Genomic DNA, 18,302 nt, shown 5'->3' on the forward strand with positions numbered 1-18,302 from the left:
GCCAACATGTTGCCTCATTTCACACAGGCAGTGGCCTCTGGGCAACGAGGGAGCCCGTGAGGCAGAGGAGAGAGGCGGCCGGTGGGACTGGACACACCAAAGAACGCGATGAGAGAAAGGCATCGCTCAGGCACTGCGCTTCTCACTGGCAATATTACTAAACTGTAAGTACTATAATAACATACGTTGTTTTAAAACACTACTAAAAAACCCACATTATAAGTCACCCCCTCTTTTAGCTAGAAATTCGCAGTTCATTTTGTACGTAATTCAGTAAGCCTTACACTTTATGTAATTTTTAATGAAAATCATTCTCTTATAAGTGTTTTTAATACAATGCCACAGCAAAAGCTCCCTGAAAGCACAGCCAAAGAAGCTTTTTACCTGTATTAAAAGCTTAAGTTGGGACAATTCCCACTCTGCCAGAATCTGCCAGGATAGCAGATGCAAAGAGGAATTATATCTAGAAAGACTCAAAAATTAATGAACAACAAATCAGACTCTAAAAGATTCCTTAAAAACAGCATTGTGTTACATTTCAAGTGGAATCACCAAGAAATGTCAATGCAGGGGTGAACACATTATCTTAGTGACATAAAATAGTGAACACAAGACAACAGCAACATGTCTGTTACTGTACAGGCCACACAAGCACACATGGAAAGAAGGAAATACTACCCGACAGCATTCGAGTTGAAGGAAGTTTATTTTAAACCATTGCCTACACACATCACGTGCTAGGTGAAGCATCACCACCACACTCACTGGGTATTTGCGCACATGAAAGCTCTGCTTGCAGTCTTAGGGTGTGCAAAAGACTTTACACTCAGAACTAGTGCTTTTGCAGGGAAAAGGACTATCCTTTCCATGAAAGTCATTGTGCTTAGATCATAAGGTAGGAAATTTAGAAAACAGAATATTAAACCTTGCTTGCATTTCAGTAATTGCCTGTACTACAAATTTGCTGTTCCTTTTTGGCAGTTAACATTCTATTATTAAGAAAACAGGGATCATAATGCCTTTTAATGATCTCTATTAGTTATAAGTATTTTCCTGCTGTTATTAAGGGTTTAATAGAATGAGCAAACAAACCCTCACAGCAAAATGTGCTCCACCATCTATACATCTACACAAACATTTCATGCGTTTAGCTCCAACGATACATGCTCTTCTCAAATACATAATTTTCACTGATTTAAATGAGAAAGCACTGTCATAACTATGAGCAGAATCTACTCATCTAAAGGTAATATATGTTTAAGTTTATGGGAAATGAGATCTACTACACTTGTGATTTAGTAAAGACTGTATTAGGTACTCTATTTAGCAAAAAGCATAGAAAAGGCTTGTAAATCACATGACAAGAAAAAAATATTATTTAATAAGTCTGAGACTAGCATATCTATATATCCTGAGATTTATTTTTACTTTTATGATACCTTACATTGGAATTTACGTGTAACATATCTTTTATATAATTTCAGTTCTACACATGTGTATAGAACTGAACTAGACTATCTGTAGACTAGACTATGGACTTTGGACTATACGGACTATAGAAATAGACTATCAAAACAGAGAATCACACACCTGGCATTAAAAATAAATAAATAAATAAAGGAGTGGAGAGAGGAAAAGGGCTGTTTGTCAAGATAATTTTTTTTTCAGGATCAGAGTTTGTGGGTAAAATACCCTGCTCTCAATTGCTGTTGTAGAGACACACTCCCCATTAGGCAACATCCCCATCAAATTACGGAGGAATTCACCAACATTCACCGATGGGAAATGTGAATTGTACCCCGTAATGAACTGACAGCTGGGAGTGCAACTTATGGGCACAGAAATACTGTGTTCCCTCTGGGAAACTAAGCTAAGCAATCCTGGGCGACATGCTATGTGCCATTTCTAAATGATCAGCTTGTACAGTTTGAAGTTCCCTCAGCAAGTTTGCTGATGATACCAAACTGGGAGGAGTAGCCGATACCCCAGTGGGCTGTGCTGCCATCCAGAGGGACCTGGACAGACTGGACAACTGGGCGGTGAAAAACCTCATGCAGTTCAACAAGGCCAAGTGCAAGGTCCTGCACCTGGGGAGGAATAACCCCAGACACCAGTACAGGCTGGGGACCGACCTTCTGGAGAGCAGCTCTGCGGAGAAAGACCTGGGTGTCATGGTGGACGACAAGTTGACCATGAGGCAGCAGTGTGCCCTCGTGGCCAAGAAGGCCAATGGGATCCTGGGCTGCATTAAGAAGAGCGTCTCCAGCAGGTCGAGGGAGCTGATCCTGCCCCTCTACTCAGCCCTGGTGAGGCCGCATCTGGAGTACTGTGTCCAGTTCTGGGCTCCACAGTACAAGAGGGATGTGGAGCTGCTGGAGAGAGTCCAGCGCAGGGCTACAAGGATGATCAGGGGCCTGGAACATCTGCCCTATGAGGAGAGGCTGAGGGAGCTGGGCCTGTTCAGCCTGGAGAAGAGAAGGCTGAGAGGGGATCTAATCAGTGTATATAAATACCTCAAGGGAGGGAGTGCAGAGGACGGTCATGGTCTCTTTTCAGTGGTGGCCACTGATAGGACTAGAGGAAATGGCCGGAAACTGAAACATCAAAAATTCCATAGGAACTTAAGGAAAAATTTCTTAACAGTGAGGGTGACAGAGCACTGGAACAGGCTGCCCAGAGAGGTTGTGGAGTCTCCTTCTCTGGAGATCTTCAAAACCCGCTTGGATGCAGTCCTGTGCCACGTGCTTTAGGTGTCCCTGCGTATGCAGGGGGGTTGGACTAGATGATCTCTAGAGGTCCCTTCCAACCCTAAGCATTCTATGATTCTATGATTCTATGATTCTATGAAGTAGAAACACTCTAATAGCTCAGTGCTCATGGAGTGCTGTGCACTAGTTCACATCCAAACAGAAAGACTGAAGGCTTCCAAACAAAAGTAGGGGTAAAAAGTGGATTTTGAGGCTACCTAAAACATCATATTCAATATAAGAAAGTTCTTCAAAGCAAGGAAACTAAAATAGTTTATCAGTTCTCCTGTGTGCTTTCCCCTGTCTATACGCTATAGATTGTACTGAATTTTTGGCAGACCAATAAATTGCTCTTGACTTGAGGGAAAAAAAAAAGAAGGTAAAGCACTGGTTGATGTCACAAAATAGGGGAATAAAAACCTCCTTCTGAGCAGTATGGCCTCAGCCTGAAAACCAAGGATAAATATAAGAATAAAATGATAAACATAACCCTATTTTGGTAATATAAAAAAAAAAAAATTGATAAAGATATACGAACTTATTCATCTTCCCAAAGTGCCCACCTAACTTGTTCACTGCCCCTTCCCACACAATTCTACAATCAATGATCCAAAGTAAAGACACAAAAGCTTGATTTCTCAACAGATTACAGGATGATGAGCATAGAAAGTGGTTTGATTTATACAGAGGGGAAGCCATCTGTACACATACCACAGAAACAGCACGCAATCGAAGCTAAAGTCTTCTGTCACGCAGGTAACACAAACATTCTTTAACAATACATTTATTTAGGCAGAAATTAATAATCCAGCAAATAAGTAATATCCATTTTTGCACTCTTAACAAGAAGTCGAACAGAAACAAAAAGAGAGGACACCTAGTGGAGACCAGTGATAATCCTGATTGGATAATATCTCCCATAAGCAATGGACAAAATCGTTAACATAGCCCCTGATTTGGCAATGCCCTTGCAGACTTGCTCAGTTTTCAAACACTTCAGTGAGACTTGGCATGTAAGCAGGCTGCTGCTCAGGAGCTGTGCTGAATCACTACTATTGTGAGGACTGGAATAAAACAGCAAAGGTAGAATAGGACAGTTTCATGTAACGTGCTCAGAAATTCTGGGAATGTTTCATTAACCACATGGGGATAGCAATGGAAATGATGTAGGCTCATTAACCTTAAAAAGGTTAGGAGAAATGAAAAGCAGTTTTCAATACAAATCAAGCCAAAATAAGATATGGCTGGAATATACGATCATTGCACATTTTATAAAATATAACCTTCTTTGAATCTCTAGCAATAAGCATTCAGTCCTTTTAAAATATGTTCCAATTCTATATTACCAGGCATCTCTGAATTGCTAAGATTTAGATTCTTTTTTAAGAGTACAGGTTTTATTTATTTATACATCTAGTCCCTCCTGTCCCCTGATCGTAAGAATTTTTAGCAAAGCTAAACTCTGTTTTCAAGTAGCTTTTGAAAAATGCTGTGATTGGAAAGAATCAGCAAATTTATATTGCAAATAAAGGTAAAGCAAAAATGGCATCGCATTTGAGATCAAATTCACAAAATTCACTGTAACAATATATTTCTTCTTCATTATTCACATCTTTTATTTTTTATTGTTGCCTAAAAATATAGGCAACTACTAACTAGCTTCATGCAAACTTATGTAAAATGTTCAAAGGTCATCAGTCACAATCACTCGTAAAAGCATTTAAAAAAATGTGAATTAGATCATTCGATATTTTATTATTGTTGTATTTGAAGCAAATAGAGCTCCTTGTACTAGGTTGGATTTAAATTATTCACTGGTCTATTCTCTGCATCTTCACTTTCTGATGTCAAACAAACTACAAGTTCTCTCGTATTGGATTCTCTGTACATAGTAAAGTTATGCTAAGTAATAAGATCCAGTTCTTACTACTCAGTATATTTTTCAGGAATCTATCCTAATTAAAAACAACCCACCTTAACAAGCTATCGCTAAAATATAGTTTCTGCAATCAGCAGTTTAAATAGCTAACTTTATTTGCATATTAAATTATATAATTTTATCTAACAAGTATATAATCTATTTTTTTAATCTGACTTGAAAAAGACTGGCATATTAGATATTGTAGAAGAAAATAAGATGAGGACAATGTGAATTTGGAAATTCAGTAAATGAATTCCTGCCAAAATATATTCTGTATCTTTGTTTAAATGTCTCCCCTGATTTCCGTTGTCACTTGTTTGGACCTGATACAAATATGTCATTATATTTTATATATCTCTTACACCACAGGTTTCAGCTGTTCCCTCATAACCATTAAAGAGAAAGCTTCTGAAATTAACACATTACCTCAGTATCACCATATAAGACTTAGCAGCTTGATACTGGTTTAACTAATTGAAAAGATGTGGAAATAAATAAATAAAAGGAACTATGTTTCAAAAATAGCATATAATAAGCCTTCAAATTATTGTCTACTCATCTTAAAGGTCAGGAAATATGAGGCTAGGAATGGAAAAGCCCAAACAATTTCATCCTGTCTTTTCTCTTTAAGGACATAAATACCCCTCCATATGATAAGAATAATTTTAAAAGCTTTGTTCATTATCCTCTTGGCGATTTATTATGAATGACGAGTTTGCTGATCATCCTCTCAATATTCTTCACATAATGCTCTTTAATCTGGATCCAAAAATGCTACATTTTAGTTGCAGTGTGCATTACATTAAAAATCCACCTGTATAATTCATATGGAAAAAGTACTAACGCCTTTTAACCACATGCAGATAAACAGGGCCCAGTTTTGTGTAATCACCAAGTTGTTCCCCATTGTGCATGTACAAACACACACAATACAGAATAAAAATTAATGTCATCAGCAAAGGTTTTACTGACTGTCACCATGGGACAATCCAGCTACTGCCTTCTAATCCAGCAAAGTGCACATCACAGTGCTATAACCTGTGATTTCTCAGAAGCTGAAATAGATCATCAGTTTCCCTCCCTACATTAATAAACTGCTGTGATAGCAACAGCCAAATGCCAAAACCTACATAACTCTCTATATTTCCAACATTTCAAAGAGCTGGAGGTGATGGTTGCGTACTGTTCATTTGAGGAGTTACCGAATTCTACTTAGTCTCCCTATTTATCCCGGCTACCAGCGTGCTCCTGTTTAAAAGGAACCAGTAAGCTTAAGTTTGCTTTATGAGAGGTTCAGCAACAAAAAAAGGAATAGTACTACTTCAGATCCTAACTTACCTCTCTGAGAATATCCAGGGAGAATGAAAACATGCTATCAAATCTAAAATCAGGGACTCAACTTATTTTTTAACGCTTTGCAAAGAAAGGATCATAGGACAAATACTTCTCAAGTTTTATTAGTGAAATCAGATGCAAAACAGACAGCCCAGACAAATCTTCTTTGTTCTTGAAAAATCAGCTGCCATTAACTGCAGATTACATTGCTGGTTTGGATTATATCCTCTGGTCTCTTCTAGCCCCATTTAGTGCGAGATTCGACTACTCCTGATTTAGAATACTTGATTTACCTTTCACAACAGAGGCAACAGAAAAAAAAATCTGTATTTATTTGGTTGCTTAGTTGAGTTTTATTGTGGCAGGTCATTAACTCAAGCTGCTGGAAAGTAATGTCATTGACCACATTTCAGAAAGTTGTCTCTCTGCGAAGTATAGAAGAGACAAAAGTAGAGCATTATGGTAGAACTGTAAGATGTTCCTGATCATTTGCCTTAATTAAACTGCATAAAACCTGCCATGTTCTTTTCCTATGTAAAAAATATCTCTACAATGCATTACGGGAAGCAAAAAGATACAGAATTTACTATAATAGTAATAAAAATAATAACTTGTTGAAGGAGGTTTTCGACAAACAGCTATGATTCTAAGTTTGATACTTAGTATTATCCAGGATCAGGTCTTTCTAAACATAATGTGACTTAACTCATGAGAAAGTTAGCACCTAGGTTTCTGTAAAGGAGGAAGGTAAGGTTTTGAAAGCAACAGAACCAGCAGAACCTCACCAGAAAGGATACCAAGTAATCTTTCAATATTCATTTAACCAAAAAAAAAAAAAAAAGGTAAGCAAATTTATGTGAGTCCATTTTTAATATTGTCCTTAAGTGAAAATCTTTCAGAAAATAATTCTCAGTCCTCTTAGCTGCATGAAAGGCTTAAAGAACAGCAGTTATTTTCCCTGTGTTTTAGCACTTCACTTTAAAACATATTATGATATTTAGATCTACAGGAATGGGGCAGGCAAGAAACAAAATGACTGAATCATGGTGGTATGTGCCAGAGCTTCAAACACTTTCTAGTCCTAAGTATGCCAAATTAGGGAATGCCATAATTTCCTGGAAATGTCATCATGCCAAGTTGGCAAGAAGCATAAGGTCATGTCTGGAAATAGTGGAGTTCACAGTTTAGAAGGAAATGACTCAAAATTTGAACTAGAAGTAAGTATTCTATATATTCAGCCTACATAAAAGCCTTCAGACAATGAGTGTTCTAGGAAATCTACTCAGTTGTAAATGGATTCAATTTCTCCTGGAATAGAAAAATAGGAACACGCATTTTAAGTTTTCTTCAATTACAAAAGCATTCAACTCACAGTTGTAAGTGCTATTCACTGCACTCACAGGCAGCTCTGGCTAGTTCCTAAAATTTCTGACTAACTCTCAGTATGAGCTTGTGCTCCTCGTGCTGATGGTGCCAAAGGGATTTTCAGTCTTTGTGGTTAACAGCATGAATCGGAACTGAACTTCCCTGTGCTTTCTTCAAAAAAAAGCTTTTCCACTAGTACCTATATGTAACTACAACCAGTGAGTAAAAACCCTTGATTCCATATGGGTTCTGCATAGCTCTCTGGTGAGAACTATTATATCTAGAGGAATAGGATCTTAGTGAATAAAAACATAAATATATCTTACCTCTTCCCACTGGTGTATGTATCTAATCAGTCTTGAAAGTCGTAATAAACGTAACAGGCTGAGAATTTTTGTAAATCTCACGATCCGAAGTGCTCTTGCTGTCTTGTAAACCTCTGAATCCATTCCTTTTTCTACAATGAGAAAGATATAATCCACTGGTATTGATGAGATGAAGTCAACCACAAACCAGCTTTTTAAGTAATTCATCTTAATGACTTTAGGGTCCAGTATTATTTCAGAGCTGTCTTCATTAACAGTCCCAGTTCTAAAATTCATGATCAAGTCCAATAGAAAAACAGTGTCTGATGCCACATTGAAAATAATCCATGGTGTTGTTGTTTGTTCTGTGAAGAATGTGATTCCAACTGGTATAATGACAAGGTTTCCAACCATCATTATGAGCATGATTAAATCCCAGTAAAACCTAAGAAATGGAAGAAACAGAATGGTTGATGTAATGCGGTATAACTTGCTTAGAAAGATGGTCTCTATCTCACCATCACCTTCACCTCAAGCACATTTTTGGCTCTGTATAAATTAACTACTGAGTTAAAATACTGTAACACATGGTCAGTTTTGCCATAAAATGCATACCAAGTTAGTAGCTATGCTATGCTACGCTGCTGTAATGAGGTACAAGCTACAGGAGAATGCTGATATATCTTGCTAACGCTAAGGAAACTCTTTAACTCATTTGATATATTCACAGTCAGCAGAGAAGACAAAGTAATTTAAACATTTTATTAGATGCCTTACTTCTCAAGGATATGCATCTAGGATGAAGTCAGCACCGTGGCTTATCATTTCATGGCATATCTGAAAGTTGCATGTGTGGCATTCAGTGGCCTTCTCCAAACTCCTGTCAAAACCTATTACCACATTTATATAAGTAAAATTGATGCTTAGTGGCAATCACAAATGCTTTAGCAATGTGATTAATTTTTTTTCATGGCTTTCATCTAAATGGAAACCCAAATATCTTAACAGATAACATATTAAATGTAAGCACCTCTTTGCAAATGTACTCCGACCATTACTTTGCTGGAATAAGATTACTGGAAGTGAAAAAAGCACTGAAGCAAAAAATAGAATAAAGAATTAGATAATATCAAAACCTGACTTTTACAACCTAAGTGAACTTTCATGCATTTTTACAACTTGATAGCCTGTCTTTCAGGTCTGAATAATAGCTGTAACGTTCACAGTTAAGAACTGGATACTGTATTTCACTGTTTTGTTTCAGAAGTATCTAAAGGCCACTGAAAACAAACCCCATTGAAAACAGAGTTCGATACAGATGGTAAAGAGCCAGACTCACATCTTTAGTATCTTCTATAGAAACAATGAGCAAGGCTGCCTATTATACAGAATATAGTTCTATTGTGATGAAAGATTTCAAGGAGATGGTGATATGCACAGAATTTAATGAATGATGATAATTTCTAATCAATAAATTGCCATGGAAAGTTATTGTTGTTTAATAAAAAGAACTCAAAGTGAACCTTAGGAAACACAACCCAAAGGATGACTCCTTGTTCTGCTGGAGAACTGGTTTAACACTGTGACCCAATGCCGAGCACGCAGTTGGACTGGATAGCCTCCAGCAGTTCCTTCAGACTTAAAATTCTATGGGTTTTAATACGCTTCTGTGCAATGCTTCTGTTTCTTGTGTCTCCCAAACAACACAACAAAAATACATATTTACTAACGGGGCTATCATGAGAACTGCATGCATGCAGCATTCAAGGGCAACATGATCTGACCAGCCAGACTTGCTCCAGGAAGACACAGAAACAACTGCTCAACAGGTTCAACAACTGCTCTCCGCAGAATCACTGCCCTTTCAGATGTCGGGAAGGCAGGAGGGGTTTCACAAAGACGTGGCTGCTCTGGATCCCGATTGTAGCAAACCCCAGGCAGGGAATGCGCCACCAGCAGCCCAGCTCTGCAGCACTCAATTCCAGCCAACTCCCACCACAGCAGCTTCAGCTTCCGACCGTGCCACAGGCATCTCGTCTTGATAAACGTCTGTGGTGCTCAGCAACAAATACTGAGAGGATAATAGTTCACTTTGCCTCAAAAAGCTTCAAAACCATGAATGACTTGACTTTCACACAGCATATGGACAATGTTTTGTTCCTTAGACTGCCTATTAAACTCTTCAAACAATCCACATTTACAGCTGCGATTTGTTTCACGTTTATTTCTGAAAAATATCTGTTTAGAGATTGCTGACCTGAGAATATAAAATAATTAGCTGTAACTGCACAACAGTAAGGTGAGAGTACATAGGATTGAATGAGGCGTTAAAATTCTCAGTTGTGTAACTCTTTACTCCAAGGAAAATCTAGCGAGGCTTTACCATCACCTGAAAGAGTTGAGAGCAAAGTACTTTCATAAAAGATTTTCCAAGAACTTCTTTGTGTTGCACAAGCAATGCATTTTCTGTCTTAAACACTTGCAGCCTTACCCTTAGTGTAAATACTAATTGCTGTGAATATCAGAGTTTTATCTAGGCTGTATGTATTTCTAATTATGACTATAACTGTAAACTAGCAAAAACTTCCAGATTTCTCTCGTCATTTATTTAATTCATTTAATACTCTTACTGCTTTACCAGCTTCCTTTTCAGCAATCTAGGATTACCAGAGAGAAGGAACAGCTGCTTTCATGTATCACTGCTACTATGATCTATAGTTACAATTACCACAAACACTTTTACAGTGCTATCAACCAAAATATTTCATCAACCTGATTTGGGAGATTATACTCCTCCAAGGAACCCCGAAAATGAATGGAGAAAAACTAGAGTAATAAATTCATCTCTCACAACAGATAAATACATTCAGCTATGGCTCACTCCTAATAAAAGTATTGCTTAATTTCAGACTGAACTTTAAGTTTAACCAGCACATAACCAGTAGTTATGTTACTCAGGCTAACCAAAGCCAAACAAAGACCAACCATTCAAGCAAAATAAAGTATAATAATAAACCAGATGATTATAGCCTATAACAACGCAATATTTAAATGGTCTTTATGCACTGTGATTATGCAAAACACGCTTCCCTTCCTGATGTTGAATGTCAGTTTAAGTCAAATTATACGAGTTAGGGCTTCAGTAACGAAGCAACATTGAAAGGACTATGAGACTCTATCAGTTTTGTGTTTATATTTTTGTCCAATATGTAGTGCAATTTGATTAGTTACTAAGAAAAGGTCTTATTGCATTATGATTCATTTAAAAAAATGTATCACTACTTTTCCTATAGAAAAATGTTTCCAAGTCCATTCTGTTGCTTGTGTTACATGACACTTTATTTTCAGGTGAGAAAAGCTAGACGTAACTCTCTGTATCGCCCTTGGGTGACCTGTGCAGAGGCAGTAATACAATGCGCTCCCTGTTCAGAAAGTCCTGTTCGTGCGGCCGAGAGGAAGGTGAACTGCCTCAGCGGTGCAGCGAGCCGCTCCTCAGGCAGGGGAGCAGCCCCTTCTTTCCAACTATTGTAGCACTGATCCTTTTAGTTCCTGTTCTATTATTTTTTAAATGAGGATTATGATTGTAAATTTAAAGCTTAGGAGTTCAAAGTTCTATATTTTTATAACTATTTTAAAATGTTGTCAATAAGCAAGAGACAGGCCTATAACACAGACTGGTAGAAAATGAGGAAAAATTATGAACCTTAGGGTTTGAATATCCTTCTGAGCTTAGAAAGAGAAGGAAGAACTAACTCCATCATTTTTCTTCACTTAGCAAAAAGATCAAGAGCTTACCGTTCCCCTGAAGCTAAATCAGTACTGCTACTATTCATTGCTGGGCTAAGTAAAGAGAGTAACACAGCAATCTACATTGAATTAGTATTATTGAGAAAAGTTAAATGCTTCTAAATGACATTTCTAATATCTCTAAGAGAAATCAAGTCTAAAAAGTATTGAAAAAGGTTTTCAAAGACAGCTTTAGGAATTTTGTTTTCCATATTCTAAAGAACCAATTTACATGAAAAGATCACACTAATTATTACACTGACATTTTCAAATGAAACTATTTTGATTCATAGTCCTGCTACACTGATCTTTTCCCTCATACCTATTATGCTTTCAAAATTTACTGACAACAGTACTTTTTACATCTCAGGAACATACCAAAGTTTTGGTGTTTACTTGTTGCACAAATGATGAACAACCTGCTTAAACTGATTGCTTACCCAAGTACTGATAAAGAATTATTTAGAATTATTAGATAGTTTAATAATGTACACCACTATAAGTTTAATAACGTACACCACTATAAATTCTAAAAAGTATTTTATTTTCTATCTTATATGTTCAACTGTGAGGACAGCAGTTTTTAAAGAAGGAAAATTTAGCTCTAAGTCATTAAATGTGCTACCTAGTTCACTGTATATACACTGTTAAATATCTTTTGTATTTGCTTTTCTTATTATTTCCTGGCTGCTGGCCACTGACAAGCATGGAAGGGGAAGCAGTGAAGCAGCCATAATATGCTTGTATCATTGGATTTGTCTGGTTTTTTTTTTTTTTTTTTTTTTGGTTATATGATTATTCTTAAGGCATGTCCAAAGAGCTCTAGCAAAACTCAGTGGACTCATCGATCCCACCAGCAGCATCAAGTGCATCTCCCACTAAGGCGCTGGGTGGTATGACTTGAGGCTACAGGTCTTCGCTTAAGGTCACAGCTTTTTGAACTCTACAAAGATCAATAAAAATGTTTTTAAGGGCAAACCATAACAATAAAATTTCATGATACTTAGTCACATATATTCATAAGTCATATTGTGGAAAGCCTTTGGAAAGCTGCTCATTCAAACTAAAATGTCTTTCAGACCAAACCCGATTAATCTGGCATGATTTTACCGTGTTCATTCAGAGAAGCAGTAATTGTAGAAAATTCTATTGAGTTTTCCAAAGGAAAGCTGCCTCCTCTTCAGCCAAATCTCTTGCCTCGCTGCTTTCACTGGCTCAATGAAATGACTATTCTGACATTTTTTTCTCTCACCTTCAAACACAGCTTTATTTCCCTTCTTTCATGGATCATCAGTTCCCCTAACAGAGAAATCAATGTCCTATCCCAAATAAAGCAATCTTACTAGAGATAACCACAATTTCAAACTTTATCACAACATACTGTAACGAGCACAAAACTTATTATTATCCACATCAGAATTTATTTTTAAAAAGAGATGACATCTTCTTGCTGTTACCTCTATTAGTGTTATTATTTTAAAATGGAGAGCAAGACATGCCTGAAAAAATCAGTAACTTTCACATAATCTTGCTGGCACATGTTCTGCAAGAGAAGGGAGGTTTTGCTTTAGGGACCCAGATTCTTCCAATGCTTGCACAGGTGCCTGTGCTTGAAAACCTTCCGAGTCCCAGCCATGCAATCACATTGCCACCAGCCCAAATGTGAGCACATTCCCTTCTCCCCAACTATGCATTTTCATTTGCTTTTTCCCTTTCTCCCTTCTTCCCCCACACCCAACATACACAATCACACATTTTGAAGGATTTTCACATTTGCCTCCTGCTATCTAGAAGAAAACATACTACTTCTGGGAAAAAGCCATTTAAATGAAATATTAAATTACCTATACTTTGCTCATAAATATTACATTCAACATCCTTTATGCAACCAATTCTGTTTAAATTTTGCAAGTGCATGGAGTGCTTCCATGATTTTGGCTCCATATGTATGATTTATGAGATATGACCTCTGAATGTGTAATGCGAAAGACAATAAAAAATGCTGCAATATTCTGCTTTGAAAGATTCCAAAATTTAATATTTCCTTAACAGTTAGCAGTGGAGATTTGCAATGTTTGCCTTGTTGTGATCATATGTGCAAGGCAGGTGACTAAATCAATGCAGTGCTCAGGGAGACCTGAGCAGAGCCTGGCAAAGACAACTATCCTTAATTTACTACTTGTGAAATGCTGTGGCTATGGAATTTGGTTAGGGCCGCAACAAGGTTTTGGAGTTCGTTTTTTTGTTGTTGTCGTTTGGCCTTTTTTTTTTTTTTTTAATACTAGAACAAAATATGATAGTATTGCCCATATAAAATGACTTTAAAAATAACTGATTGCCATTAAATTGATACATATCAATTCCATTTCAGATAAAAAAACTCTTAAACCAATATCAAGTAAATTCTGCTACCATTCAAGAAGAGCGTGTTTCGACAGAAAAAGGCATTTTTTGTACTCATGCAGTACCTTTTGTCCAAGCTTTTTAAACTATTTTACACATACTAAAAATTAAGTCTCAGATTCCTGAGGTGGAAATGGGTAGAGGATTAATATTGCCTTCACTGCATTTGGAGGGAGAATGGAGAGAACTGTCACACTAGCTCATTAAAGGACACAGTAAAATAATCCTGAAAGGCAACAACCACTGGGTTTTAGTTAGCTGATTTTATTCACCAGCACGAGATCTTTGTGATAACAACATCCACCACTAACTGGTGGTTGCAGGGATTGGCTTATCAATTAGTAAAGAGCAATTAGTGCAATGAAATGCAGTACCCAGCTGGTCCCAGTAAAATGCTAGAGTGTTTCTTCCAGAACATTCAGGCGAGACCCATGAGATTATCTGCTCTTTGCACCACGAGCAAGGTGAGTTTTGCAAAAGTATCTTTTTTTAGTGAGTTTGGTATTGCTGCCGGTGAAGCGAGACCACGCTGCGTCCCAAGACTTGGCACTTGCCCATCTTGCTGCTGGGGACAGCACCCAACATTTCCCCATCGCTTTTCTGCCACATCAGCTGAGTTCGTGCAGTTCGGCAGGTTCACTGTTAACTCCTTATTCTCCCCAAAAAAACACAGAAAATTATACCATATGCCATCATTATTTCATAATATGGTAGTGCTCCTGGCCAGGGAGCGCCTGTCAGGAAAAACTGTTGAGGAAGAGTGAGAAGACACAAATGGGTTTTATGTGGAAAACCTTGAAGCTGACCTGTTTGCTGACCTGCACTCTGATTAAAATATTTCCGATCACCAGAACTGCTCCAGCAGCAGCATGCCTCACAGCACAGTTAATGAGTCTCCTTGAAACTGATCCCCTCCTCTCAACCTGTTAGACTACAACCTGTCAATGTGAAAAAATCCTCTGTAGGTACCTCAACCGGTTTGTTTCTGTTTCAGATTTAAAAAACTCTTAAACCAAACCAGACTCGCCATTCTTTAAGTGGCAGCACACTTCTGTAGTAGAACACTTGTAAAAAAACATTCGTATTCTCAAATTAGAAATGAGAAATTTACAGGCATGAGAAACAGGCTGAAAGAGATAGAGATCTAAAAATATCTCAACTGCAAAAATATTGCAATTTCTCATGTTGGAGTGTATGCATTAGTTAAGAATTTGTAGTGACTTTAATTTTAAAATAACTCTTTAGTAATATCATATTTAGGATATCTCTATATTAGGTAGCAATTGATGGATTTAGGTTGGGAGTAACCTTCTGGAATCCAGGCCAGCAAAATAGACTGTGAAAGGAAGGCAATTTAAACCAGACTTCTCCCCCCTCAAATACAAAGTACGTTTTTTGGGGGGGGGCTGAGTGTACCTTAAAACTTTCTACAAAACGACAGAAATTGGCAACAGCTATGGCTAGCATGATGCCCTATAATATTTGTATGTTATCTCTCCATTTACCCTTGGAGACAAGACAGGAGATGACGGGGCAGTCACTCCTCAGTAGCTACTGGCACATCGCAATCACAGGCATTGGTGGGAAGAAGGGCCTGTGACCACCAAACAAGGTGTAAAATGAGTTTTTGGAGGTGAACTCTTCTCACAACAAGAAAAGAAGACTAAGACCCTCAACTCAGTTCACATCAGCCACCAAGATTTCTGGTATTTCCATAACCTACTACTATTGCTACTACTAACAATTTAATCCTGCAACTTGGAAGAGAAAAACTGTCTCTAGGCATATAATTGTATAGATATAGTAGGAACCGAGAAGCAACCTCAAACAGGAAAAAAAAAATTCTTGGGAAAAAATATGGTACATCATTTATTGAAAAAAAAAAACAATGCAAGTAAGACCAGGCATACAGTTAGACATGGATTAACACACTATGATTAAACTAAAAAATGAAGAAGTCTTCAGATATTTTGAAGGGAAAAGCATCATAGAGATGGAGAGAGGAGAAAAAAAGGCATGTATGGAGCAAGTTGATGGATTCCATATGAAGATTTTTTGTTTAGTCCTACCTCATGAATGAAAAAAAATCTACACAATTGAATATTTATATACCCTTAGATATATACTCAGATGTAAAAAATTATAACACAAGTCTAAGTAATCAAGGGAGTTAGTTATGCCAAGTTAAATTTTTGCTCCCCATTTTGGCTAACCTTTGGCCCCAAAGCCCCTGTTTCTTCAAATAAAAATGTAATTGCTGAGAATGGAACAATATTGTCAACTCCTTCATTAACGTAACTGTAAGTGTTGTTCTAAGAATCAGTAGATTGTTTTATTATAATCCATGGATTGTAGGTTGCAGTAAACCATTTGTTTCAAAAGGCAATTAAATGTGATTAAAATGTCATTTTAAAATAAAATATTATTTTAGTGAGTTATTAAGAACTCTTGTGCTTGTTGTGAAAATAACTTGAGAAAATGAAGAAGGGCTAATGGCAAAGCAAAATAACAGTGTTGTTTATTTTTACTTTTAAGGATTAAAATATATTTCAGACACTTTCTAAAAAACAAAAAACAAAAAGGAAAAGATCAAATTCACAAGAGAGCTAGATAAGAAATCACTGAGGAAATGCCACATCCACCCCCCTTTCTCCAAACCACTCAATGCCTGGAATACCAACTAAAGTCTAAGATACACATTTCCCTCATCTATCTGGGGCCAGTTGAGCACAAAATTCCTGAGCCCCAGGGCACGGGGTATCTCCTGAAGCAAAGTGACGCTGCCGACAAAGCTTCCCTTTGATTAAACGAAATACAGTGGAAACCACAGTATTTTTCCCAGATGACTAAGTTAACCATTGGAAGAGAGTTCTTCTCAATTTTTCGCTCTGTCAAAGCAGAACAACTGTGAGAGGTGATACTGCAAGTATCAATGCCAGAAGTGCTGTCAAAAGTGGGTAGCACAGGTTCAAATCCTGTCCAGCAGAGGATGGAAATAAATCAGCGTTTTCAACATCTGAAAGGAAAGATTAGTGTACATGCTCAAATATATCAGCTGAAAATTGTATTAATTTCGGTTAGTACAAGTAGATCAGTTAATATCTTTAAAACCCCCATTGATTGAACCCCCATTGATACTACACAAAACCCCCATTGATACCACACAAAATATCTTAGGAAACGACAGACACAGTTTTCCACATGTGACTTTAAATGCTTCCCCACGTGTATTGATTATGATACCCTTCACATGGCAACACACATTAAGAATTCTGTGCTAATGACCAGATGGGAAGAGGGATGCTCAACCAGGGAATTCAATATTCAGTTTCACCATCATCTTTCAAAACCAAATTTCTTACTTTATGCACTAAAAATGCTTGCCCTTGCCATAAATGAAAAGCAGCTGATGTAGGTTTCTTCTCCTTACTCTGTCCACATCCATAAGTCACTACGTTATTCACTGCTCAACTTGCGTCTTGGTCCCTCCGCTGGCTGTCTGCCTTACACAGGAGTTAAACAGATGCAGTGAAGAACTGCTGCTTCTGCTTAACAATTTTAACATTTCTTTAAATTTTCCCAATTTACACAGCGCACACTCCAATTTACCATCCTTTTTGACAGCATTGCTTTATGCCTGCATTGCCAAAACAAATCAACTAATCATGTTGCAAGGTAGAACAGTGATAGCTAGACCCAATATTCACTTGTTTAAAACATAAAGGAAAATCCAGAAAAGCAAAACAAGCAAATAAGAAAGAGAAAATATGATGTAGTTTTTGGCCTGGGTACCTGTGACCTTGTTAGTTTTACCTCTCTCCGTTCCTGCTGTCTTCTTCCCAGGCTATTTACCCTGCAATGCTCCAGCGAGCTCCACGCAGGCAGGCCTGAGCAAAAGTTCCTGCCATGAACCTTCCCCAGAGCACAGGCTGCAGGTTTGGAACATGAACTGAATTTCTGGGGATCCATAATCTGTTTCAGATACAGTGGCTAGTGCAATCAAATGCTTTTCTGAAGAGCTCTTCTACAATTTAATTCAGTATAAAGGAACAAGAGTTGCCTTTTTTTTTTTTACCAATGGAATAGTTTTGGCTGTTCTTTTTTTAAAAAAAATAAAAACCACGAGCAGTCAAATCAAAGAAAAGCAAAACCAAAAAGAACACCCTCCCCCCCCACATTTACTAGGCATTCCTGATGCCCAATAAACTGCAGTGTCAGGCACTCCCAGATCACACAGAAGCTGTTACGTTCAGAAAGGCAGAATTCCGCCTTTCTTCTCCCTTCCAATGCCCTCTGCCCAGGGAAGCAGCCCTAGTCGCATCCTTTGCACACTTCCAGTTTAAGAATTAGGCTCTGTTGCAGCTTGTTACAGGTGTATGCAACACTGCACGGTATGGTCAGGATCCTTTTCTAAAATCATAATCTTTACTACATTTAGAA

At 37.6% G+C, this 18,302-nt stretch overlaps 1 protein-coding gene across 1 annotated transcript in view; it reads right to left on the reverse strand.

Moving 5' to 3' along the window:
- The window catches only part of HCN1 (hyperpolarization activated cyclic nucleotide gated potassium channel 1), a 189,339-nt gene that overhangs the window by 158,420 nt on the left and 12,617 nt on the right, over positions 1-18,302 (reverse strand). Inside the window, exon 2 of the mRNA XM_088540319.1 lies at positions 7,695-8,118. Within this exon, the coding sequence (XP_088396445.1) occupies positions 7,695-8,118 (424 nt within the window). The remainder of the gene's footprint in view (positions 1-7,694; positions 8,119-18,302) is intronic.

This window comes from Tinamus guttatus, unplaced genomic scaffold (assembly GCF_059628265.1).
Source record: "Tinamus guttatus ecotype Peru unplaced genomic scaffold, ASM5962826v1 Tinamus_guttatus_pri_ptg000059l, whole genome shotgun sequence".
Classification (NCBI taxonomy): Eukaryota; Metazoa; Chordata; class Aves; order Tinamiformes; family Tinamidae; genus Tinamus; species Tinamus guttatus.